The 24,838-nt window shown below is 40.7% G+C and overlaps 1 protein-coding gene and 1 pseudogene across 2 annotated transcripts; one reads left to right on the top strand and one right to left on the bottom strand.

Annotated features, from left to right (window-relative positions):
- Window positions 1–650: 650 nt before the first annotated feature.
- LOC133847739 (uncharacterized) lies at window positions 651–4,962 on the top strand (annotated as a pseudogene).
- A 389-nt stretch (window positions 4,963–5,351) lies between these two features.
- Window positions 5,352–24,500, bottom strand: LOC133848187 (vinculin). 2 transcript variants are annotated; one of them, XM_062283640.1, is made up of 6 exons: window positions 24,251–24,500; window positions 21,150–21,357; window positions 7,206–9,396; window positions 7,011–7,141; window positions 6,539–6,937; window positions 5,352–6,461 (listed from the first exon to the last, which is right to left on the bottom strand). In XM_062283640.1, the coding sequence occupies exons 3-6, from the start codon at window positions 9,346–9,348 to the stop codon at window positions 6,354–6,356; spliced, it is 2,781 nt and encodes a 926-aa protein (XP_062139624.1). In that variant the 5' UTR covers window positions 9,349–9,396; window positions 21,150–21,357; window positions 24,251–24,500; the 3' UTR covers window positions 5,352–6,353. The 2 variants fall into 2 exon arrangements, with proteins under 2 accessions (XP_062139624.1, XP_062139623.1); XM_062283639.1 differs by lacking the exon at window positions 24,251–24,500 and adding an exon at window positions 24,128–24,241.
- Between the last annotated feature and the right edge of the window lie 338 nt (window positions 24,501–24,838).

Consider the following 24,838-nt stretch of genomic DNA (forward strand, 5'->3'; position numbering starts at 1 on the left):
CTCTATTCGTACAAGTGCTCTTCCTTCATCACCATCATCATCTTCTTCGCTCACACACACGCTGTGGTTCTCTCTCTCGCTCCCTCGCTCGCTCGCTTGCCTAGAGCTCGCTTTGCCTTGCCTTGCGTTGCGCTGTCTTGCTTTGCTTTGCTGTCGTCTTTTGCCTTTTGCCTGTCACTTCGATTTGTCATTTCAATTTGTAGCCTTCCCCCCGCTACACCTTGCACTGCCTATTCCCCTCTCGCCCACAGTTCCCCCACTCGCTGTCTTTCTTTGCCTGCGGTTATGAGCCGCCTATAAATACACATAACAAAACAGCAGCAACAGCAACAACAACTCTGGGCAAGAATCACGCGCGCCACGTGGCAACAAGCAGTAACAACAACGCAACTTGTACGGCTTCCCACCTCCCACCTCCCATCTCCCACCTTCCATCTCTCTCTCCCTCTTATACAACACTCCGCTTTCGCTCTGCACTTTAAAGCTGCGAATGTTGCTCAGATTTCGTAGCAAAAACTGCAGCTCACATTAAGGCAGCGCGTGAGAGAAAGTGATAGAGAGAGAGCGAGAGCGAGAGGGGGAATATGGGGATGGGGGAAGAGAACTGCTCCAGGTGACGACTGCGTGTTGACGCTTCATAAATTGGGAGCATGAAGCGACAAAGCCGATTGCGTGACGACGACGACGACGACGGCGACGATGGCCAACTGACAATGCCAATGCCAAAAATGCCATCATCACAACAGCAGCTGCTGAAGGCGCCGCCTGTGTCGACTGTGTCGACTGTGACACGTGACCAGGTCGCACAGGTGACTGGCGCACGTTGTCACCAATGTTGCCATTGAACACGCATGCCACGCCAAACACAACACACAACGCACGCCACGGCACGCATTGCGTATACGCAACGTGACAAGAAATTGAGACTTTGCCCAGCAGGCAAATATCCTGTAAACAAACATTACGTATACGCATACTTAGAGCAAAATGTGTAGCGAAGTAAATCTTAATTCAAAATAATAATTATATATTTAAAAAGAAATGGTTTACGAATATTAAATTTATCTATCTTTATCGCTCAGAAAAAAAAGTTTGTTAGAGCTTCACTTCTAAGCATCAATTTCGAGTACTACATAAATTACTTTCTGATCTTGACATTCTATCAAAATATTCAAATTAATTGTTTAAATTTGTAGGCAATTTTGTTTAATTATAGTTATTTTAGTTATTTTAGTTTCACATACAATTTTTCAAATATATATCAAAAATTATTTACCAATTCTTTATTTATACAAAAATATACAAATTTCATTCAAATAATAATTTGATTAAAAGTTTTATTGAATCATCAAACCTTTGTAAAATGTTTATAATCTAAACTCAGCAGCAGTCCTACAAAAATATCTATCAAAATACTTAATAACCCCTAAAATATTGCTACACTTCCTATACTGTTATACCCTCTATCGTTATATTTAGTATACAGAAGGCCCCAACCGTAAATCAGATGAGGATTTCTTTTATGACTTCACCACATTAACTTACCCCAAACCTCACCCCTTAATAACTGCCTAGTTGCCCTCTTTAACGCAACTCAAAATCAATTGAAAAACGCTTTTAAGCAATTTTCCAAATGCCCCAAAGCAATGAAAAGCAAAGATGAAAACGCACAAGAAATGTTTCTCTGAGCGCCCTGAAGATTTTGCACAACATTTATTTCTATTTAAAACGGCAATAGAAGAAAACATGAAAATAGCAAAGAGAAAAAAAACAACAAGAAAAACTGAAAGAAAGACGAAAATGAAACGAACTGAGAATCGGACGTCAAATGAGTTTCGCGTTTGTTTTAGCCTAACCCAAAACTGCTTACAGCGCCCCCCTGGCGTCCCAAATGTGCGTGCATGTTTTCGGCCATATGTGTGCGTGCGTGCGTGTGTGTGTGTGTGTGTGTGTGCGTGTGTATTTGTACTTGAACTAGTTTGGGCCTCCATTAGCTCTAACTGGCAATTTGCCCAGGCCCATAGGAATATGCATTATGACAGCGAAGCGCTGTCAAAGAGACAGAGAATGAACAGATGGCTGAGCAGGTGGCGGGGAGGTGGCGGAGGGGGATGGGACAGGCAGGAAGACAGGCGGCGAAGCGGACAAGCGAGAAGACAAGAACGGAACGGAGGAAGGCGGTTGGATTAGGCGCATTCATTGAAAGCAAACGTAGACCCGTGAGAGGCGAGCGAGCGAGCGAATGAGATGAAAGCCATGCCATTTAGCCATGCAACAAGTTGTCATTCAGAGCACTCATTCACTCACTCATTCGCATATTCATCCATTCATTCAGACATTCAGTCATTCACTCAGCTTTGCGGATTTATTTTGCTCTGTCGCCAAAGGGGATTATGATTTATGTTAAAGATAGAATGTTGTTTTTTAAACAAATATCTCTATGTAGTATATGAAATATTACTGATTACCTATATATATAATATCTTAATACTAATTAAGTTTAGTGGAGGTATCGCATAGTCGAGCATTCCGCGTTGTAACTTGCGATTTGCATTCTTTGTGGCGACCCACAATGCCAATTGAGTGTGTGAATAGCTCACGAGTGCAATATGAATATTTGAGCTGAATTATATTCGTAATTACCCAACGGAGTAGCCGATAAAAAATAAGAAAGGTATTTCAAATCGGGGGCAAGAAAAAAAAACAAATAGAAAATAGGAAAATCGTATTCAAGAACATGTCTGTATGCTTTTATGAATAACTCGAGAAACAATTAAAAAAAAACAATTGCAAGTGAATATAGTTGTTCTGTGGACTTGTATTCACTCGCCGAAATCGAGCACTTAAGAGGTAGCTTAATCATTCGACAAATTCATTTGAAAACACAATAACCACATCAATATGCATTCGGTTGCTCAAATCACATTCGACAAAACGTTTCATTCAATGAATCGCATTCAAAAAATGCTTAATATGTTCGTAGTCTTACCATAGTACTCATAGTAGTTAAGTTGGCTGCGCCTGGAAACGCGACTTATTAAGTTGGCTGCGCCTTGAAACGCGACTTATTAAGTTGGCTGCGCCTGCAGCTCAAACAATTTCAAATGCGTATTTTCATTCATTAGTTGGCCACTCATAAATATATAAATGGACAGACAGACAGAGAGAGAGACAGACAGTCAGGTGAATAACCTGCTGTTAAGTAATTGGCCGCGTGTTGAAACGATCAGCTTCGATTCATTGATGAGCAGAGTGCGAGCATCAGTATCTTGTGGCCCAGATGCAAATATAGACAGATAGATGGGGCGAGTGTGTGTCTATTTTGGTGAGATTGCAACACACCGAAATAGAGAGATACAGATACAGATCGAGATCGAGAGAGATGGACTGACTCACCGTCGGATCCTGGCATCGGGGACACTGGCACATGAAGTGCTTCGTCATGCCGAGAAACATTTTCCGCGCCAGCGTCGACCACAACAGCTTCGTGTAGGACATGGTGATCTCGCTGCCCGCGGCAATGTTCTCGGTGGCGCACACAACGATCGTCTCGCCATCCTCAAAGTGATGTGCCGCATTCGGGGTGCACTGATGATTGAGCATGCCAGCCAACGGGAACAAGGCGCGCGCCACAATCTCCTGACCATCCACCTGGCAGCGGCTCTCGAAGGCATTCGTGTTGAAGGCACAGACGGTGCGATAGAAGTACTCCAGCATCTCGGGATCGTGAGGAAAGTGCTCGAAACACTCGGCGGCACGTTGCACCTCACGCATGTAGTAACGATCGGCGTTCGCCTGCATGGCGTAGAGAAGCTTGCGCTGCGACTCGTTGAGGAAAAAGCAACGCACCACGCTCAGTATGCGCAGGGCACGCGGATCAATGTGTTGCACATCCTTTGGCTGCCACTTGCGAAACAGCTGACACTCGAGCGCATGTCGCGGCGACTCGACGCACTCGCCACACACGGGCAGGCCACAACCGGAGGAGCACAGCGCCTCGGCATCCGTATCGCCAGCGGGCAGATGATAGCAATTGATGCAAGTGCGCAGATTGCGACCCCGATGCGCTGTCGGACCCACGAGCAGTGTGTGCTCCCGGAACAGTTGCTCGCCCTTGGCGATGCGACGCACTGCGAAGATGCCACGCCCCGAGATCGGAGAGTCTGCGACTTGCCAGGCGGGCGAGGTGGGACGCAGCGGGCCCAGATGATCGTCGATTAGGGTGGCCAACTCCTGTGTAGAGGCGCTGATTTCCATTTGCGGCACATCCTCCGTCAGCACTTGCAATTGCGACATTACCGATTAAGCAATCGTCTCTCAGCTTCCCAATATGTGTGTGTTTGGCGGAAACTGTTGCGCCCGATTGACGCTGCTCGGCTAACTAATTAGCGATTGCTCGCCGCTCGAGCAACGCGCTGCCATGGAGGCTGCGGGCAGCCTGTGGGCTGTGGGCTGTGGGCGGGGCAGCAACGGCAATGGCAACAGAGCAAACCACAAGCCGCAACAGCTGCCGTCGCATGCAGTCAACGAGCCTACATATGTATGTAGTCTATTATTAGTTACAAGTTTCGCGTAGTTCGCAGCACTCGGCAGCAGACGTCATGCGCTCGCCTCTCCAATTTCCCAGCACTTGTCCAGCCACGAAGCGCGAGGGCCATGGAGCGAGCAATTGGATGACCATCGTTTGCCATCGTTAGCTTTTTCAGCTGCTGCTCTCAGTTGCGTTTACTTATTAAGTTGCAGCCAGCAAGAATGCTACACTTTTTCTGGCTTAGCTGCGCACACTTTTCAAGTTTCAGCCTGTAAGTATGCTACACTTTTTCTCATACACCTGCGAATATTTCTATTGCATCTCGAAAGTATGCTACACTTTTTTTACACTTTCATTCTACATGTTCACTGCACTAACTTCTTTACTATATTATTTTCTAAATTGCTTTAAATAACTTTAAGCAATACTACTGAATTAAAGCACATGAAATAAATTCAAAATAAAGTGTGTTCAGTCATCACATCTTAAGCTTCTCTCCTATGTTGCGTATACGCCAAGTGTACAAACTTAATTGGGTAACAACATAACAAAAAAAAAAAATACTTCTATCATAAGATAATTAAATTTTATTGGCAATTTAAAAGGCTTTCTAGTTCGCAGTCGACTTGCGTCATTTTAATCATCTTGAACACATCTTACATTAAATTATTAGTTTAGTTTGTATTCCTTTTAAAATCAAATCGTATGATTTACTATATATATTAAGTATATTAACATATACTCGCATCTCGTATATAATATGTATGTATGCAATACAATAGTTAACACTTGATATAGTTTTTTATTTCAATTATTTTAGTTTTTCTTTTTTTTCTTGAACATGACACACAACGCGTTGATCATTTTAGGCTTAGTTTGTTAAGTGGGGGAGGAGCGACGCGGCGGGAGCGGAGGCGGGGGCAACTACTTCTAGTTATAAACTATGCAAGTACAATGTGAATAAGGCACTCATTATTCAAAAATATAATATAGTTGTAGATGTTATTCGAACTTGTTTTCAGTAGTTAGTCGAAAGTTGAATGAACAAAAAAGTTGTGTATTACTTTTCCAACAAAGTTTGTTTGTTGTTTTCAGGGGGATGCAGGACGTAAGGTAGGTGTTCAATTTTAGCTTTGTAAATGCTTCTTCTTCTTAGGCTTCTGCTTCTCTTGGTGGTGTTTGTGTTTCTCATATTCAGCTAGCCGCTTTTGGGGGCAGCTAGTCAAGTTGTCATAGTTGTCGGCTTATCGCGAGGTGCTTCCCTCGAGTGCTTTGCTCGCTTCTCAAGTTCTCAAGTTTCTCAATTGCTTTCTCTACATTTTGTATTCTCTATATACATTGCACCTTCCTCTGCGAGTGTGTGTTTCTGTGTATGTGTGTGTGTGTGTGTGTGTGTTTCTGTATGTACATTTATTTATTGCACGCTTAAACATTAACTTTATAAATATAAATATAGAATTACAAAAAAAAAGAAGACATATTTAGTACATATGAATAATAACGAAAAGGGAGTTCAGAGTCTGCAAAAGTTATTCAAAGTGTTATGCACACAAGACACTGTGGCGTAAGTATTTTCAAGTACTCAACATATATTCAGAGTGCACAGCACAGCGGGAAAAACATTGATGCAACAGCTCCGGGAGCATTTTGTTGTTTCGCAAGCGATTAAAAATAGTTTTGAAATTCACGTTTTTCTTCGAGTTTAAGATTAGTTTATGTTACACGAAAGGCACGAACGAACGAACGAGTGGGAGAGGGAAAGTGGGGGGGAAAGAGGCTTTAGCTTTGGCAGCTGGCTAGAAAAGATCCCTGGTGCTGGATTCTAGTACTGATACCAGGGCTGGCGACGCACCCATTGCAGTCGATTGCTGGTCTGATCCGAGCGAATCTTGATGCTAGCTCCCTCCGCAGCGCGCACCGTCTCCTTCACCTATAAACAACAAAAAGTGGGAAATTGTAGAGAGATTAGAGATTGTTAGCTAGGGAAAAGCTATGCTCGGTGCTTACGCTCTGCATCAGATTCTGGGCATTGCCCACCAACATCTCGGTGGCCTCGCGATCCTCATCGGATCCCTGGGCGCCCAGCATCGTTGCCTTCACCGTCGACAGAATCTTGAGCTGTGTGCCAATGGTGGGAATGCGTTCGCACACCTGCAACAGATTCGTGCGGATGCGTCGATCCGTGCACTGACGTGCCAGCTCCTTGGCCAGCCGCGTCACATCCTCCGATGCCTCGGCGATCTTCTTGGCCGTCGCAATCAGCTCGCGTTTGCTGCCCCGCGACTCCGAGAGCACCAGCTCACTGAGCCGGGCCATGAGGATGGCCATGCGCTTGGCCGCCGCAATGATCTCGTTGTCCTTGGACGACCACTGACGCACCTCCTGATGCAGTCCACGCGCCGCTATCTGCAAGACAACCGCATATAGCATATAGTACAAAGAGTCCCAAAGGGAAGCAATTTCAAGTTAAGTTACTTACCAGAATCGGCTGGTTGGCATGCGGCATAGTGCGGAACACGCCCTCGTCCTCGTCGTCCGTCTCCGGTGGCGGAGGACGCACCGGGGCAAGACCCTCGCGTGGCAGTGGTGGACGTGGTGGCGCACGTTCAGCTAAAGCAAACCAAGGAATCACATTAGGGACAACTTGGAATTGAGAGAAATGCCCAAAACTTACCATTCTGATTGGACAGATGGAGAGCGCTGAGCTCAGGGATCGGCGGTGGCAGCGAGGTGGGCAATGGTGGCGGCTGTGGCGGCGCAATGGCATCGCGCACTTCGCGCACATCGCCCAGCAGACGCTGGAATGACTTCTTCCAGGCCGCCGCTGCTGCCGGATCGGCAATGTTGGTGGCCACCAATTTGGCATCGCCAACCATGGCGGGCAACGATCTCTCCAGGTTATTGGCGGCGGCATTAAGACGTTCGGTGAACACTGGATCCTCCGAATTGTCCGCCTCCTGCTTGGCGACGAGCAACACCCGATTGATCAAACGCGCAATATTCGAGGTGTTGTCCACCATCTTCTGTGGCTGCCGCCCGTGGATGGCATCCTCGCAGAGCTTGGCATACACCTGCATATGCTCCTCGGAGGTCTTGATAAAGTCAGCCGGATCGGTGGCCTGATCGCAGAGCGTACGCATGCGCAACACCGTGTCGGCATACTGTTGTTTCAGGTTCTGCAGATGCTCGTCGGCCGCCTTGCTGGCGGGATAATTCATGCGGATGCGTCCCGCATTGATCAGTTGTGGCGTCAGCGAATCCACCTGGGCCGCCGATGAGAGCAGGATTTCGGCAATCTTCTTGTTGCCACAGGCGCCACCGGCAGCTACCATGCGCGATGTCTTCGATGCCCGATCGCTGAACGCTTGCAGATTATTCGATTTCTGATTAAAGTTCTGCTCGCGTCCCGGCGTTCCCTCGGGCAGCATCACAGCCTCGGTGAACTGCTTGAGCGGTGTGCTAACGTCCATAAAGTCCTGCACGATGCGATTCACCAGAGCGTTCTGTATGGCCGCCTTCAGTTCGTAGAGCTTTTGGGTCAATTGCTTGGCCGCCTGCTTGGCAGCGGGACCACTGCCCGCCGCCTGACGCTTGAGACGCTCCACTTCATCGCACAGCTGCATGATCTCGGCCTTCTGATGGCCCGGACAACCCTCGGCCACCTTGCGACCCTCCTCGACAATCAGATTGATGGCACGCTCGCCCAGCCCGCCATCGTTGAGCTCCGGATGCTGCAGCCACTTGACCGCCTGCTCCAATCGTCCCTGAATGGTGTGCGCCGTCTGCTGCACCCCCGCCTTGTCCACACCGGAGACAGCTTGGCGCACCAGGCCTTGCAGCTCCCCGAGACGTCCTCGGATGCCAGTGGCCAGGGCGAGAGCTTGGGGCGAGTTGCCTTTGCCGTCTTGGCGGAGTTCGCACAGATTGTTGGCCATGGCGCTTATCTCGTCCGCGAGCTTGCGTATGGGATACGAGTCCTGGGGCAGGCAACGCTCCGAGATCTCGTTGGCATTGTCGATGACCTGACGCAGCGCCTTCTCGCCGACGCCGCCGCGCAGCGCATACGGATTCGATAGCCATTCGCTGGCCAATTCCATTTTGTTGCTAATCGCATTGCTGAGCTTCTTCAGCACGGTGAGATTGTCCAGTTCGCTGGTGTCCTCGTCGTAGGTGGTCAACTGCAGCACCCGAATGATCTCCTGCAGCTCGTCGCTCATACGAGCGGCGAGGTAATTGCGATTCTCGGCCGCCTCCTCGGCTCCCTTGCCCTGTTGCTCGACAATGTGTATGTAGACCTTCATGCTGCAGATGAGGATGGGTGCCAGGGTCTTGACCTGTTCGAGGCAACGCACCAGTATCTCGCTGTGCACCTGATGCGTCAGCTCCTTCTCACGGGCGCCAACCTCGCGGGACACTTTGCTCAGGCAGGGCGAGAGATCCTTGAGGAATTGCACCAGCTGCTCCATGGTGCCAATGACTTCGGCAACGGCGAGATAGTCGAGGACACGCTTGCACTCCTGGATGATCTTGCGCACCTCGCTCTCGTCGAAGCAGAGCAGCAGCGAGGAGGTGCCCTGCAGTATGCCGCGGCTTCCCTCAATTAGCTTCTTGCGCGCTGGTCCCGAATAGGGATCGGCACGCAACATATCCGAAGCCTCCTCGAGCAACTGCGAGGCAGTCTCCACGCGATGCAATGCCGACGGCATGTCCTGCCTCAGTATCTTGTCATCCGAACTGTTGATCGTCTCCCTGCCCACCTTCACCAGGTTCGCCACCGCCGCCGAGACCACTTGAACGGGCCGGCTGAGATCGGGCATGGCGTTGCCATCCTCGGCCTCCTCGTGTAAGATGACCAAGCGAGATACCTAATTGAATACATAAGAATCGATTTAATAACGTTCCAAAGTGATAGTTACCCATTAGCTAACTAATCTAAGCTCAAAAATATTCTCTAGACAGAGATTAATAATACTATGGATACAAATGTGAAGGGTCTAATAGGGTCTAATAGAACCTAATCAATATAACTTTATTGTGTTGATAATAAAGTTGGTTTTGATTTTCCTTCCCGCAAAAAAAAGCAAAATCTTTTAGCATTTGTTTCAACGAACTACAGGGTCTAATAAAATCTAATGTAGATATATAAGGTTGGCAATAAAGTCTTGCGGTATTTTTATTGAATTTTCAATAGTTCATAAAATTGGTTATAATAATGCGATTTAAGTCAAATATGCACCGTTTTGTTCGATGACGAGTTCCCAACGCGATGACAACTTCATAATGCCCCTATTATAGAAGCTCGCTTCCCTATTGGCAAAAAACTCGGAGATCCAATACCGCAAGACTTTTTTGCCAACCTTATATTTTATATTATTAGAAATCTTGTTCAAAGACAGTACAAATAAAATGAATGAACGAGTTCAGGACAGTTGAATATAAATAAAATTTAGGATTAACTATTTATTCAATAATGTAGAGTTTTTAAACGAATGTTTAGCTTTTCAAACTAATTTTAATAAAAGGTCCAGGGAATGTACGATCCGAAGAGTTCGCTTTAGATTAAAGTTAAGCATGTAAATGACTTAACTTAAAACATTCTCAATTTTAAATAGTGATTTGCAACTAACTATTTAGTTCACATTTGATTAAGTTGTAGTTAAACTGAGCTCTTTTCACAGTGCAGCAAGTGTCATTGGGGCAGAGCCAAAAGTGGCAAGCGTTAGACGCTCGTTCGTTATCGACACAGCCATAAAAGAGACGCCACAAAGTTGGCGATGGAGAGGAGGAGATACAGTTAAACCGGCAGTCGGACAAACAGACAGATCGTCGATAGCATTGCGAATGACATCGCGTGGGCATCAACACTTGGCATCGACTTTTAGACCTGCTAGTTTTTTTTTTTCTGTTTATCTTGGACTTGGACTTGTTGAGATCAACACCTGCTCTACAACTGGCGGCAAACTGTAGCGTAGCTTGACTTGCTGTTATTTTTAGGCATGAACAGTTCAATGCTTTGTGCCCCCGCAAAATCGGATCGTTGTCTATCTCTCTCCCTGACTTTCCACAAGCTTACAGCAGGTCTCATTGATAAGCGACTTGAGTAACGGAAGCTTCAAGAGTAGTGAAGAATGAGGAAGCTGTAGAATATCTTAAATTCGTGAAAGCTAAAGATAAATCAATTAAAATAATTAAAATTTCTCTACATTAACCTCATTGATTCACAAGTTTTTTTGTTGCCCGCAAGAATATTGTTTTGGCTCCCCAAATGGGAGAAGAGCACATTCAACACAATTTATGTGGCATTTCGATATATTTTTTGGCCATTCTCTTGATGAATTAATTATGTAATTAATTTGATGTGCCCCCGCCCCATCCTCCAAAGTTTCCCTTTTGCATTTTCCATGGCTGTTTGTTTCTTGCTCCATCAGAGCAGAGCGCGAATCTCTTGGGACATTTGCCGACTGACCAATTTGCCAGCGTATCTAATTTTAACCAACCCATCTCATTATTTCAGATCGCAGAGTGTGTGTGTCTGTGTGTGTGTGTGTCTGTGTATCAATGTGTTGATTGATGTGCTGAATGATCATTTTTAATTCGTTTTTGTTTTTGCCTGCCATTCAAGCCATCTAGCCACCTAGCCACCATATTCGACAATAGTTGGTGGAAGAATTCTTTAGCTTTTTTAAGTTTAATTGAATTAACACATGCACGTCAGTGCAGTTTTGGTTTGGTTTTCATAATGTTCATTTATTCTAAGTAAAATATTCTCTTACCCTAAGTACATAAGTTCAGCGCGCACTGCGCTGCCGGTTCGGCCGGCAGCGGCGCGGCTGCATTATATATTACTTATATGTATATACTTATATGTCAATGGACAAGCATGCTTTTGTCTTACATAAATTCTTTAGAGTGAGAGAGTGTATTATGCACTTATGCATAGGGCACTGGCGGTCAGCGTGCATATGCTGACTTAGCCGAATTCGCACAAGCGGCGGATCATGTTACGCGCTCACTTGATTTTGTTATTGTTTATTATGATTTGTATGTGGCTGCACAAAGTGTTGCCGCCACATAAGTGCCAAACACAGTGTACACTCGATACAAATGGTAATCACAGTGTACACCCGATATGTATGACATATGTGCATATTACATCTCCCTCCTTTTGAAAATAACGTAATATAATGAAGTTATTTTAATTTATTGTTTTAAAATGTTTACAAATTTAAAATTGAAATTTTAAAAGGATTTTACTTTATCGTTTTTTTTTTAATTGAAATTGAAATATAAAATTTGATTTTTTAGTTTAAAACGCGATTATATATTTTTAATGTAAATAATAAAGTAATTATATATATATTTTTTTTGTGTTTTGGTTGATCAGGCCAAGTTCTTTTTTTTTTAAATTTTTTTTAATTGAAAATTTTTAACCTATCCTTATGGACCTTTTGGGTTTTATTTTTCTCGCCTTTAATTACTACGTTATCTCTGTCTTCTATTTTAACTACTGTATAGGGTCCTAAATATACTGGGTCCAATTTATGGCCAGTTTCGTTTTTTAATATAACTTTATCTCCTATTTGTAGTTCGAAATCTACAGCCTTTTTGTCATAAATTTCTTTATTCTTAGTTTTGTATTTGTCGAGCATTATTCTCGCTCTTTTATAGGCTGATTCTAACCTAAACTTAACTTCTTTAGCGTAATCATCTATGTTATATAAAGGATCTATTCTATTTATAGTACTAAAATCATTTGGTAAATTGTGCAATTTTCCAAAAACTAACTCATATGGACAATAGTTATGTGCCATAGAGGGGGTCGTGTTGAAACAGTATACGAAATATTGAATCCATACGTCCCAATCAGTTTTATCAGCTGATATATAAGATCGTATATATTCATTGAAAGTTCTGTGACTTCTTTCGACTGTTCCAACGGTCTGGTGGTGGTGTGCAGTAGATGTTATGTTATTAATCTTTAAGTATTTGCACAAGTCATTTATAATTGAATTCTTATATTCCGTTCCCATGTCCGAAATGAACGTCTTCATTGGACCGTACTTGAGAATAAAAGATTCAAATATTGCTTTTGCTATTGTTGTTGCACTTTTGTTTGCAACTGGTATAGCTACTAAGTATTTAGTCAAGTCACATATAAGCGTGACTGCATATTCATTTCCATGCTCTGACTTTGGTAATGGACCAATTGTATCCACTATAACTCTGTCAAAAGCTTGTACTGGTGTTTCAGTAATTGTTAGCGGGGTCTTATTATGTTTAACTGTTTTTGATTTTTGGCATTTTTGACATTTCTGGATGTGCTGTGTTATATCACGAGTCATACCTTTCCAGTAATAATGTCTTTTGACCTTGGCCAAGGTTTTTGTAATGCCTGTGTGACCTCCTTGTATTGGATCGTCATGTAGTGTAGACAGTATAGCTTCTTTCTCTTTATTTGTATTTATTGTAGTCACCGGGTTGAGTAGCGCTACTCTTAATGTATTCAATTTTTCATTGCCCATTATTTTGAAATTATCTATTGAAATTTTCTCAAAGATATTTTCCCACGGTGCTATTTTTAATTGGCTTATTTGTAATATACCGGCTTCTTTCTCGAGCCTTGGAAATAGTTGACCTAAATCAATATTTCCATTTGTATATATGTCACCAATATCTATTCTTGCAATAATTTTCTTACCATGTTTAAAGAAACATAGCGAATCTTTTATATGCAAGGTCACTACTTTTCGTATTTCGTCATTGTTTATGACGTTGTATACGTTGGGCTGAGAAGCTTTTTCTGTAGATTGCCTTGGCAATTCTACTTTTTCATTTTCTGCGCAGAAATTCTGTCTACTTTGGTACCTGGTAGTGACTTTCAGGATTTTATTTTGTATGTCTTTAAATTCTTGGATGGTTATTCTTGATAACGCATCGGCTACAAAGTTGTCCTTTCCTTCAGATATTCCACAGTGAAATTATATTCTTCCAGCTCAAGTCGCATGCGCGTTAGCTTGGAGCTTGGATTAGTCATTGAAAACAGGTAAGTTAGAGGTCTATGATCAGTCTTGACAGTGAAGTGTCTACCATAAATATATGGTCTGAAATAAGTTATTGCCCAATGAATTGCTGTCAATTCTTGTTCTGTTGTACTTTTATTACTTTCACCCTTAGTAAACGATTTTGATGCATAAGCTACTGGAAGTTGGAGGCCATTTTTGTTTTGAGTTAAAACTGCTCCACACGCTTGCTTACTTGCATCCGTTATTATGCAAAATTCTTTGCTGAAGTCTGGGTATTGTAATAAATTCGGATTTACTAGTGCCGATTTGAGATGTTCGAAGGCATTCTGGCAATCAGTTGACCATTCGAATTTAACATCTTTTTACATAATCTTGTTATGTGACGAGCATAGTCGGCAAAATTTTTGATAAAGCGTCTATAGTAATTGCAAAATGCAACAAATCTTCTAGCGCTGTCCGCATCATGAGGGACTGGGTAATTTTTAATGACGTCGTATTTTTTGTCGTCTGGCAAGATTCCTTTATCTGTGCATTTATGTCCCAGAAAGGTGACTTCATGCATGAAAAATGAGCATTTTTCAGGATGTAACTTAAGGTTGTATTCCTGCATTTCTCAAAAACATCAGTTAAGTTTTTAAGCATATGGTTTTCGGAACAACCTATAACTATTAAGTCATCCATATAAAGGAATGCTTGTGAAGGTTCTAATCCAGAGAATGCAATAGTCATCATTCTCTGAAATGAATTAGGCGCTATTTTTAAACCGAAAGGTAATCGTGTGAAACGATACGAGCCATTGCTCGTTGAAAATGACGTTATATCTCTTGAACCTTTTCAAGTTCAATTTGATGAAAGCCAGACATTAAGTCCAGACATGAGAAATATTTCGCTCTTCCTAGTTGATCCAAAATATCATCAATTCTAGGTAGCGGGAATTTATCCGACAACAGTTTTTTATTAATTTGACGATAGTCAATTACTAATCGCCATTTTTCGTATCAGATCCGGGAAGTGATTTCTTCGGAACTAATAAAAGTGGGCTGTTATATGCTGATACAGACGGTTCTACTATTTTATTATTTATTAATTTTTGTACCTGTATATTGATTTCGTCTTTCTGACTATGTGGACTTCTATAATTCTTTATGTATACTGGTTCATCATCTTTCAATCTTAACTTTTGCTTGTAGAAATTGTTGGTAGTGATTGATTCGGTTTCGAGTCCGAATACGTCACTAAACTGGGTGCATAAATTGGTCAATTCCTTTTGAATTGTGGTGGGAAATTTTTAGCTAATTGAGATAAGACAGTTTTTTCTCTATTTTCTTGATTTTCGTGAACTATGTCATAGTTCGAAAGTGGTTCATATTTTAGGCTATGAATATTTACTATTTGATCATTACTGGTTGTATTCAGTAATCGGACAAATGCATTTTTGGTTGTTGCGACAGTGTTCGCAACATAAATGCCATGTTGAATTTCCTGATTGGGTATTAATATAGCTTCTTCATCTGATGACAGATGAATCTTTCGGACAACTTGGGATCTTGCTGGTAGAACAATGGAATTATTACCAGAACTGTATGTTATTGGAACATAAATTGGGAAATTCAAATTATTTGGTCTCATTATGAGCCAATCTTCATTTGGTTTGAAGTCTAACTGGCAATTGAATTTTTTGATAAAGTCAATGCCTATTATTCCATCACAAGGTATTGCGAAGTGCAAATTTACTAAGTGAAAATCGTGTGGAATTATGTATTTACCTGTCTGTATCTCTATTGAAATCAGTCCGTTTGACTGTATTATATCTTGGCTTATGCCTTGGATATTGATTTTTTTGTTCATTTGGATATCATGAAAGATATCAGAATTTTCTTTTAACAGTGATATGTCTGCACCAGTATCTATTAAAACACAAGCTTTTTATTAGTTTTACATTGTAGAAATCTACAAATATATTTAAATTAAGATTGATGGTATGAACCGTATGTCCTATTGCTGAACATCTGAAGGTTGAGAGTTTCCCGAATTATTCTGGGCAACTCTAACATTGTTTGTATAGTTATTGTGGCCTCTATTCGAGTTGCCACGGCCTCTAGAGTTTCCTCTATTTTGGCCTCGTCCATTATTGTTATAATTGGAACCGTTGTAGTTGTTGTAATTGTAATTACGACTACGCGAGTTTCCTCTGAAACCTCCACGTCCGCGGTTTCCACCACGCTGTGAAGAATTTCTAAAATAAAGGACTGTATTTTGCTGTCCAGTTGCTTCTGTGCAACTGTTTACAAATTTCGATACAGCTTCATTCATGGTGTTGAAGGTGCCAGCCTGCATGATAAGTTTTACCTTATCAATTGCGCAATTCTTTGTCATTGCCTTAACTGCAGACTGTGTAGAATAACTTCTGGCTAACGCAAGTGGTAGGCCGTCCGTTATGTACGCACTTTCTAAAGCTTTTGTCATCTGCTCAACCTCTGCTGTGTATTGGTTAGCAGTTTTGTTGCGTTGCTGTAGATTCATCAGTTTAGCTGATAATACTTCTACAGTTTCGCCTTTGACATTGCTCTGTAGTCCGGAAATGATTTCTGATATAGTTGTTTCATTTCCGACTAAATTTCTGGCAACACCTTTTAGCTTGGTCTTTATCATTGACACAGCTAATTGTTCGTGTTCGCCTTTTATTGCATCGACAATGTTTAACGCATCAAGAAAACTTGTTAAGTTTTCCGCTTTACCATCGAAAAATGGTATAAGCTTTGATGCTGTATTAATGAATTCAATATTGGATTGTGCCATTGTGACTGTTTTGATTTCTATTACACTTGAATGTGTATCAGAATCAGAATCTACAGTTGACATTAGAATGGCTGGGATGGTAAGATTTGCCAAGTCTTGTTCTTGGACTTGTATATCCTCCTCTGTACTAGCCTCAAATTTTACTGGGGTATTCAGAATAGATGGCACAGTTAGATTAAGATTATGTTTCTCCTTTATACTTTGGAGATTATTTCTTAATCTTGTCAATAACCTTGACGTTTCTGACCAATGTTGATCGGTTAATACGTCTTTATGATTATAGATTAATATTCGTGCTTCATTAAAGCAGTCGATTAGGGTTATTGCGTGTCTATCTACTGTATCTCTGTGAGTTGGTCTATTCTGAGTTAAGCATTTGTATGCTTTTTCAAATCTGATTTTTATATTATGGATTCGTTCAGAAAGTTCTGACCATTCCATAATATGGGCTAGTAAGTGGTTCCTATACGAGGTTTAGTATTTGAATACCTCGTAGTTAATTTCCTCAGATTTCTCGTTAAATACCGTCATAATTTCGATGCCAGGTATTAACTTTAATAATTGAGCCTTTTCTTTATTAGATAGGCCAATAAATGGGGAGAAATCTAGGTCATATGTCCTTATATATATACTTTCGAAATTACATATATACGTGGGACTATATGACACGATGAAATTAACTCTTTTGATTAAGTCTGGGTCTCTTAACAAGACTTTCTTTAAACTTCTCTTTGCTAATTTACTCATAGCTTTTTTTTTGGAGTATTTTTATTTTACTTCATCAATTGACACGAGAGTGTCTGTACATATGGCCGAGAGTCTCTTAAAACTCCGACTCATATTTCAAAATACTACCTATTAAGATTGTGTGTTTTGCTCTAGTGAGATTATTTTTCTTGATCAGATATATATATATATAATTCAATTTTTCAATTCATTTTTCTTTATTAATAATCATTAATCATTCTACGATTTTCTTCATTTTTGTTCGTTCGCTTAATTATATTTCATTATATTTAACTTCATTTATAGTTATAATATGTGCCTTGCTTTTTTTTAAATTCTGTCCAAGTCGTTTGCTTGGCTCGCGTATCTTTTCTTTAAGCATTTATTATGAAGTTTATACAGTTTGTAAAAGCAATTGGCACACATTATTATGACAATTATTAATAACATTATATTGACGAATTCCAAATCTATGTTATTTGGTTCGACTTTATTTATTACGTTAGCAGTGGAATCCACTGTCTTAACGTCTACTAACCCCATATTAGTTGGATTAATTTCTTTTAATTCAACTATGTTTTTATATGGGTCTTCTTCAGAATATTTACTTATTCTATTTGTCTCTATAGACATTAATTTTTTCTTAAGAATTTTGTCTTTAATAAAAATTCTGTTTCTGAATGCTATTGTTACATTTGAAAATTCTCATTTAGTTATGTTTAACAATTTCCTACCTAATTTTTCGTACAGCTATACGGGCTGCACTACTATCGAGCAAAAAGGTGTTTCGCACGATTATATAATTTGTTTTTATCTTAATTAATTATATTATGTTATATTATATTCATTAGTTGATTCCTGCACTCTTTGTAGTGCTGCCAGCTTCTGTGCCCTCTGTGGCACTGTCGGTTCCTCGGCCAGCTTGACGTGCGTGGCGTTGCCGGTGCTGGGTTGGCACAGGCTTGTTGCTTCCTCTATTCGCTTGTTGTTTCTTCTCTTTGATTGTTGTTGGCCAGCGTGATGCGCGTGGCGTTGCCGGTGCTGGGCTGGCACAGGCTGCTATTTCTTCTACTTCTTCGTAGGGGCACCGGTGCTGGCTGCACAGGTGAACTCACATTGCGGTGAGCTTAGTGGTCCCTCGCAGTCGTTTGGGCATGTCTTCATCAGGGCTGGTATCTTCTTTGCTGGCGGTGGTTGAGATTTGTTATTGATTTGTCGTTAACAACTTTGATATTTTTGATATTCACTGAGTGAGTATGTGGTGTAGGGTTTTCTTTTATCTTTTCAGCTATTGCTGATAAAGGTCAAGCATGGTCTGTAGCCTTGCTGTTGCCTTCCACGGTGTCGGCCTCAGGTGAAATTTTTTAACCCGGCCACTGCGACCCATAACACTCACTACACTCTACTCACTCAGATTTTCTTTAATTTTTGTTCCAGTTGTTGTTAGCGCATCGCCGGTTGCGTTTCGTTGTTTGCTTATGTTGTCTTCGTTATTTGAGATAGAGATCCTGGAGTCCTGGTCTTTCCTAGACCCACGTCACGGTCGCCATGTTATATTCGACAATAGTTGGTGGAAGAATTCTTTAGCTTTTTTAAGTTTAATTGAATTAACACATGCACGTCAGTGCAGTTTTGGTTTGGTTTTCATAATGTTCATTTATTCTAAGTAAAATATTCTCTTACCCTAAGTACATAAGTTCAGCGCGCACTGCGCTGCCGGTTCGGCCGGCAGCGGCGCGGCTGCATTATATATTACTTATATGTATATACTTATATGTCAATGGACAAGCATGCTTTTGTCTTACATAAATTCTTTAGAGTGAGAGAGTGTATTATGCACTTATGCATAGGGCACTGGCGGTCAGCGTGCATATGCTGACTTAGCCGAATTCGCACAAGCGGCGGATCATGTTACGCGCTCACTTGATTTTGTTATTGTTTATTATGATTTGTATGTGGCTGCACAAAGTGTTGCCGCCACATAAGTGCCAAACACAGTGTACACTCGATACAAATGGTAATCACAGTGTACACCCGATATGTATGACATATGTGCATATTACAGCAGCAACCTCCCCCTCTTTGCTCCCCTCTTTGCTCCACCCCATTAGGGGGCGATGACTAATGCTTTGGGTTTGCTTTTTTGGCACAATTTTCCCTCAACTATAATCTTCAGTCATCCGCATCAGCACCTAGACTACATCTCCTACACCTCCTACAAAGACTACACCTACACCTTTTTCCCGTCCTCCTCTCTATCTCTCTTTCTCACCCCCTTCTCTTTCGCTTTTCTCTCTCTCGCAATGATTTCATTTTCATGCCTTTCGTTCGACTCGTAAATGTTTTTTATTTTGTATTTCGTATTTTGTATATTTTTGTTCGCCTTTTTCTTCACGTTTATGTGTGTGTGTGTGTGTGTGTGTGTGTTTTATACAGTTATTTTTGGACCATGAATCTCTAGACTTGATACCCTTTCAATGGGGTATTTAAATTTAAGCGCAACATGTGTTTCAAATTGACAGCTGACATGTGACTTCATTGCTTTACTTTTGGTGCTGCTGACAGTTTAAAAATGATCGATAGATTCGATAAATTAACCAATCGATAAGGTTAGTAAGAAAAAAATACTCAAAAATGTTAGTAAAAAATAAATACTCAAGCAAATAGCAAAATTTAAAAACATGTTTTGATAAACTGCAAATATTTAAATACTATATATGAAATAATTTAATAAATTATAGAAAATTTAAATTAATATTATAAATTAATACATTCAAAAAAAAGTACAAACGAAAAAATGAAGTTAAAAAAAATTTATAATAAAAATGCTGAATTATGTTTTAGAAATATTAAGTAAAATAGTTGTAATAATAGTTCTGAATTTCTTATTAATTCTGTCCTTCAAATGTAATAATCTTGAAGATCAGAAGACCATTTAAAATTAATCCCATGCTTCTATAGGGTATTACATTGTCACGACTAAATTGCTTTTAATACTATGTTTTCGTCAAATCGTTTTTCATTCTGTTCTTTTTTCTTTTTTGATTTTTGGTTTGTTTTCATTTGTTGTTTTATTAAATTAAAATTTTGCTTGTCCTCAGGTTCAGCAGGCCAGTCCAATATCATATCTTGTTTGCCTTTGACTCTGCTTTTTGTTCTTCAGCTCTTTCTACATATCGTATAGTATTATGATTATTATTATTTCCCACCTTAGCTATTTTTAGAGACCCGCAGCAACATTTGTTAAGTAACAACAACAACAAGTTTTGTTTTTGTGATCATAAATTCGAAAATGGGTTCTAAATGTCGTCTATATATAAAGCATAAAGTATATAGTATAGTTTGTCGCCTTGTAAAGACTATAACCATAATATAATACATATAGCAACTACACATGACCCACAGCTGGGAGAAGCTGCCTGTCATATTGTGTTTATTTTTACTCTCGTCAGGTAGCAAAAATTATTATGATGCACGAAAATAAATCAAATCAACGAGTCGAGTAAACTAAACGAGCCAAAAACGTATACACAAAATACAACTAAAACTTGGTTTATGCCATGAACACTTTATCATGTCAGAGAAATAAACCGGAAATCGAAGGAATAAACCGGACTTTCAAAAAAAAAAGAAGGTAACAACCAGCAATAACTGTACTAAATTCATAATAAATCAAGTTTTATATTCGATATTAAAGTGAATGTCTTTTTTTATTTAAAATTTAGTACACATCAGAATTCTATTATTATTTCGAAGTAATCGCTACAACTTTGTGATAAGCTTCCTCGCATAAACAGCGTCAACAGCAGTCAACTACTTAACTGCCTCATAAAAATACTTAAATAATACGTTAACTACTGGGAAAGGGGGGTGGGGGAAGGGGACGACTAGGTTTACAGTTGTTTGAGATTTACCTTCTTGGGCGCCAATATGCACAGTAGTTATAGCTATAAAAGACATAACACTAGTACTTAAGGCATCAACAATTTCTTTATCAACTACCCACATTTCCCCAGCTTCATCTCTTCTCTCACTTTCACTCTCACGCACTCATGCTGTCTCGCTCTTACCTGCTGGGCAACAGGATCTAAAATGCTTTCGATGGTTTTTTGTGTGGAAGACGGGCATTTTATTGTCTCAGCTTCAGCTTCTCCTAGACTGAGTGTGTGTGTGTGTGGGTGTGTCTGTGTGTGTGCGAAGTGTGCCTGTGTGTGTGTCACAGTTTTGGCGTGTGTGTGTGTGTGTGTGTTTCTCCTTTACTCCAATGCGTTGAGAATGCTGTAATGAGCAATTAAATATAGATATTAGTACCAAAGTATGTAAATTCCAGCAGTTGCTTAAACAACAAACAAGTTTTCGAGCTACAGAAAAGTGGAATATGTCTGTGTGTGTGTAAGTATATGTACATATGTGTGTGTTATCTCTACATGCTGCTGATTGAGGTCGCAGATAATGCCACCTGTAGGAACATGGAAACATCCAAGAGTATCTCCCACTGTATCCAAAGCTGATAGCAAATGACTGACAAAGTCGAAACAGTCGAGATTGCTCGACCATTTGCTACCCGTTCACATTCCTTATGGGAGAATATTATTGATTAAGCTAAGAAAACTAGTGGCAGATTAATATTTCAAATTAAAATTGTATAACTGAATCCTACTGCTTGGATTTTAGTTTGAAGAAATCATAACACAAAAAAGAGAACACTCCAAAAATGATTAATCTGATCGTGACAATCATAAAAAACAATACTGATATATAAATTTTATATATGCAAACACCAATCGAGTTACTAATTTATAATACCCCGTATTATCGCAGTCATCAAAATACTGGAATCTCTTAAAGAGATTCTTCAATACAATTCAATTCAATTCATTTCAATTTCAATTTCAATTTGGGGCGGCGTCTGCTTTAATAATTCTTTTCCAAATTCGTCTGTGCTTTCGGTGCCTTGTGCTTTGGCTGTTTCATTAATGATGACGCACACTGTGAGGTCATTGCGAGACAATTCAGTCTCAGTGTTGTCGCTGTCGCTGTCGCTGTGTTTAGTAAGCAACGAGGGGGAGCAACGAGGGGGAAGCGGAAAACGGACTACGTTAGACACAACACTGATGACGCACTGTTTACAAGCCTTAAATGGTCAGTGTATGTATATGTGAGTGTGCGTGTGATTTTGTTTTTGTGTGTTGTGTGAGTGTGAGTGTGAATGCGGCACTTTTGCGATAGGTCGACTTCCGCACCCTTTGCTAAATACCACGTAATTGGCAATGATTTACAGTGAAAGTGAGAAATGGAAAAGCATCATGAGAAACGGCATTGAAAACACAAGTTCCGTTTGCTACGCGGACAGGTGGGTGGCCTCTCTCTCTCTCTCTCTCTCTCTCTAGGTGTGTGTGTGGGGGGGGGTGTATATGTGTGGGTGTGCCATAGCCACATCAAAGCAAAAGCAAAGCACCAAACTGGCGCCAAGGCGTTTTCAAGCACCTTGCTAAACCGAAAATACTTGAGAATTATGCTTGAAAACGCAACGGAAAATCGTTCGCATTACACGGCCGATCGCATGCACTGCGAGAAAAACAATTATACGTTTCAAATATTCTTACAATATTGTTCTGAGCTGTACATATGAATGCAGTCAAGCTTTTGGAGCAATGTCTGACTATAATGTGTGTGTATTAATTTCGATATTTGCTTAGAAAGAAATAGGAAGAATGTGTGCACATTCATTTTGTATTGATATCAATAATGTATGTATGTATTGGTATTTGCACAAATATAGAAATGTGTGCAAACTCATTTTGTATTGATTGACCGCCACTTATGGCCTTAGTAAGCGATTGATTTCTAAAATGCTCAAATATAAAACAGAAATAAACAAAACAAAGCAACAACACACAAAATACAAATATTATTGTGGCGGCGGCGTGTTGTTTTTAATTTTTGTGTGGGACGCGGGGTTTATTGACTGGCTGCGTCCATTTATGGTCAACAAATTGTTGCAACTAATAATATGCCGCACACACACACACACACACACACACACACACACTGGAACGCGCACACACACGCACGTTGTGCATACCAAATCGATAGCGTAACAGGTTATTTTTCGTTGAATTGTCAACGAGGCTCATCTTGAATTAATCGCTCGATATGTATAAATTGCATTAAGCTGTGTTATCGATAAGCAACAGCTGTTCCAAGCGAAGCTGCAGCAATGCTGCCCATAACAAAAACAATCCGCCGTCGATCTACGCAGAGCATAGGGTGAGGAGAGGTTTGTGTGTTGCGGTTGTTGTGGTTTCTTTTTGTTATTTTGTCGTCGTTAATTGTACATTTGCTTTGCATTGCATTTTGATTGCTGCTAATGTGCAGAGAACAATGAAATCATAAATTGAAAACAGCAGCAACAACAATTCCCCGTTGAATTGACAGAGTGCCCCACTGTGGCATATTTAGAGCTGCTGCTGCTGCTTCTGGAATTGAAATTGGAATTGGAGCAGCGATCGCAGCGCGCGCAAAACGATACAAAAAATATACATATGTACATATATCCACATTAAAGTGTTCATTTGAACGCATATTATTTAATTTAGGGCAGGCGGCAGCGCCAAAGCTTTAACGTCTTGCCTCATACACATTGGCAGCACTTTTTTTTGATTATGTACACACACACAGACACATGGCCATATAAATACACATATATACTGCAAATATGTGCGTGAGTTATGTTCACATGGCTCTTTTGCATTACTTCATGCATATTTCACTGATTATCGTGTTTGGGGCTTTTGCGTTTCTTAGCACGTAGCAGCAAACATACACACATAGCAAACCAAAAAAAAGAACAACAAAAAATATCGAGCAAGAGAAGAAGCTCTAAACACAAACACGAAGCCTGATGACAAATGCAATTTAATGCGATTTTTGACAACTGAACGATTCATAAGCTTCTCCACACACGCATATACATACATATGTATATGTATATACATTTGTGTATAAGCAGTGAGCACACATGTTGTGTGTATTGCCCGTTATTTACTTTAAACTTTTGCCTTTTTTCCGTTTCGCTTTTTTGCTCTCGCTCTCTCGCAGCGCCTTTTACTTGCTTGCCCGACAGTTCTTTAAATACTAAAAAAATGATTGTGGCCCACAATCTATCTACCTTGCTTTGCTTGGCGCTGCTTTGCTTGCGCCGACGGCGGCGTTGCGACGCTTTTGTTCTGCGGTACGTGCCTAGACTCTTCTTCTTCTGCTGCTGGTACAACTGCTTCTTCTTATATTGCTCTCCATCTCGCCATCACTTCGCTGGCGCTCCAACATTCTCTCTTGTTCTCTCCGGGGGCTTTTAGCACTTGCATGTGTGCGTATGTATAGCGTGTGAATAGGCATTTTTTTTATTATGCCCTCTGCACCGACCCTCCCTACATCTTTATAATCTTGTTTTGTAGCTATTTTTGCACAGAACATTTCGACTGTCAAAACTCTAGTAAAAAGAAGCAACACCCAAAAAACTTACTAATGTATATTAGCAAAGTTTTAAGCTGTTAAAATTAAATCGTATATGTAAAATACGGTTTTCATACACAATTACAAACGTCTTTCTTGTGCCATAAGAGTGAGGATCGTTAAGCGGGAAAAAACAGTGTGACTGCATGTAAAGTTTAGAGATTCATTATTTGTCTATAATATACCAAATATACTGTTTTCCTTATTTCTAGTTGGTCACACTTTATCAGTATATTCCAAAAAT

This window comes from Drosophila sulfurigaster, chromosome X, assembly GCF_023558435.1.
Source record: "Drosophila sulfurigaster albostrigata strain 15112-1811.04 chromosome X, ASM2355843v2, whole genome shotgun sequence".
Taxonomy (NCBI): domain Eukaryota; kingdom Metazoa; phylum Arthropoda; class Insecta; order Diptera; family Drosophilidae; genus Drosophila; species Drosophila sulfurigaster.

Bases quoted from the DNA above. Each gene is read 5' to 3' on its own strand.
- LOC133848187 (XM_062283640.1), bottom strand. From the start codon at position 9,348: ATGCCCGATCTCAGCCGGCCCGTTCAAGTGGTCTCGGCGGCGGTGGCG. The intron at 7,142-7,205 runs GTAAGTTTTGGG...GGTTTGCTTTAG, and splicing joins CCATCTGTCCAATCAGAATG to CTGAACGTGCGCCACCACGT. The intron at 6,938-7,010 runs GTAAGTAACTTA...GTTGTCTTGCAG, and splicing joins ATGCCAACCAGCCGATTCTG to ATAGCGGCGCGTGGACTGCA.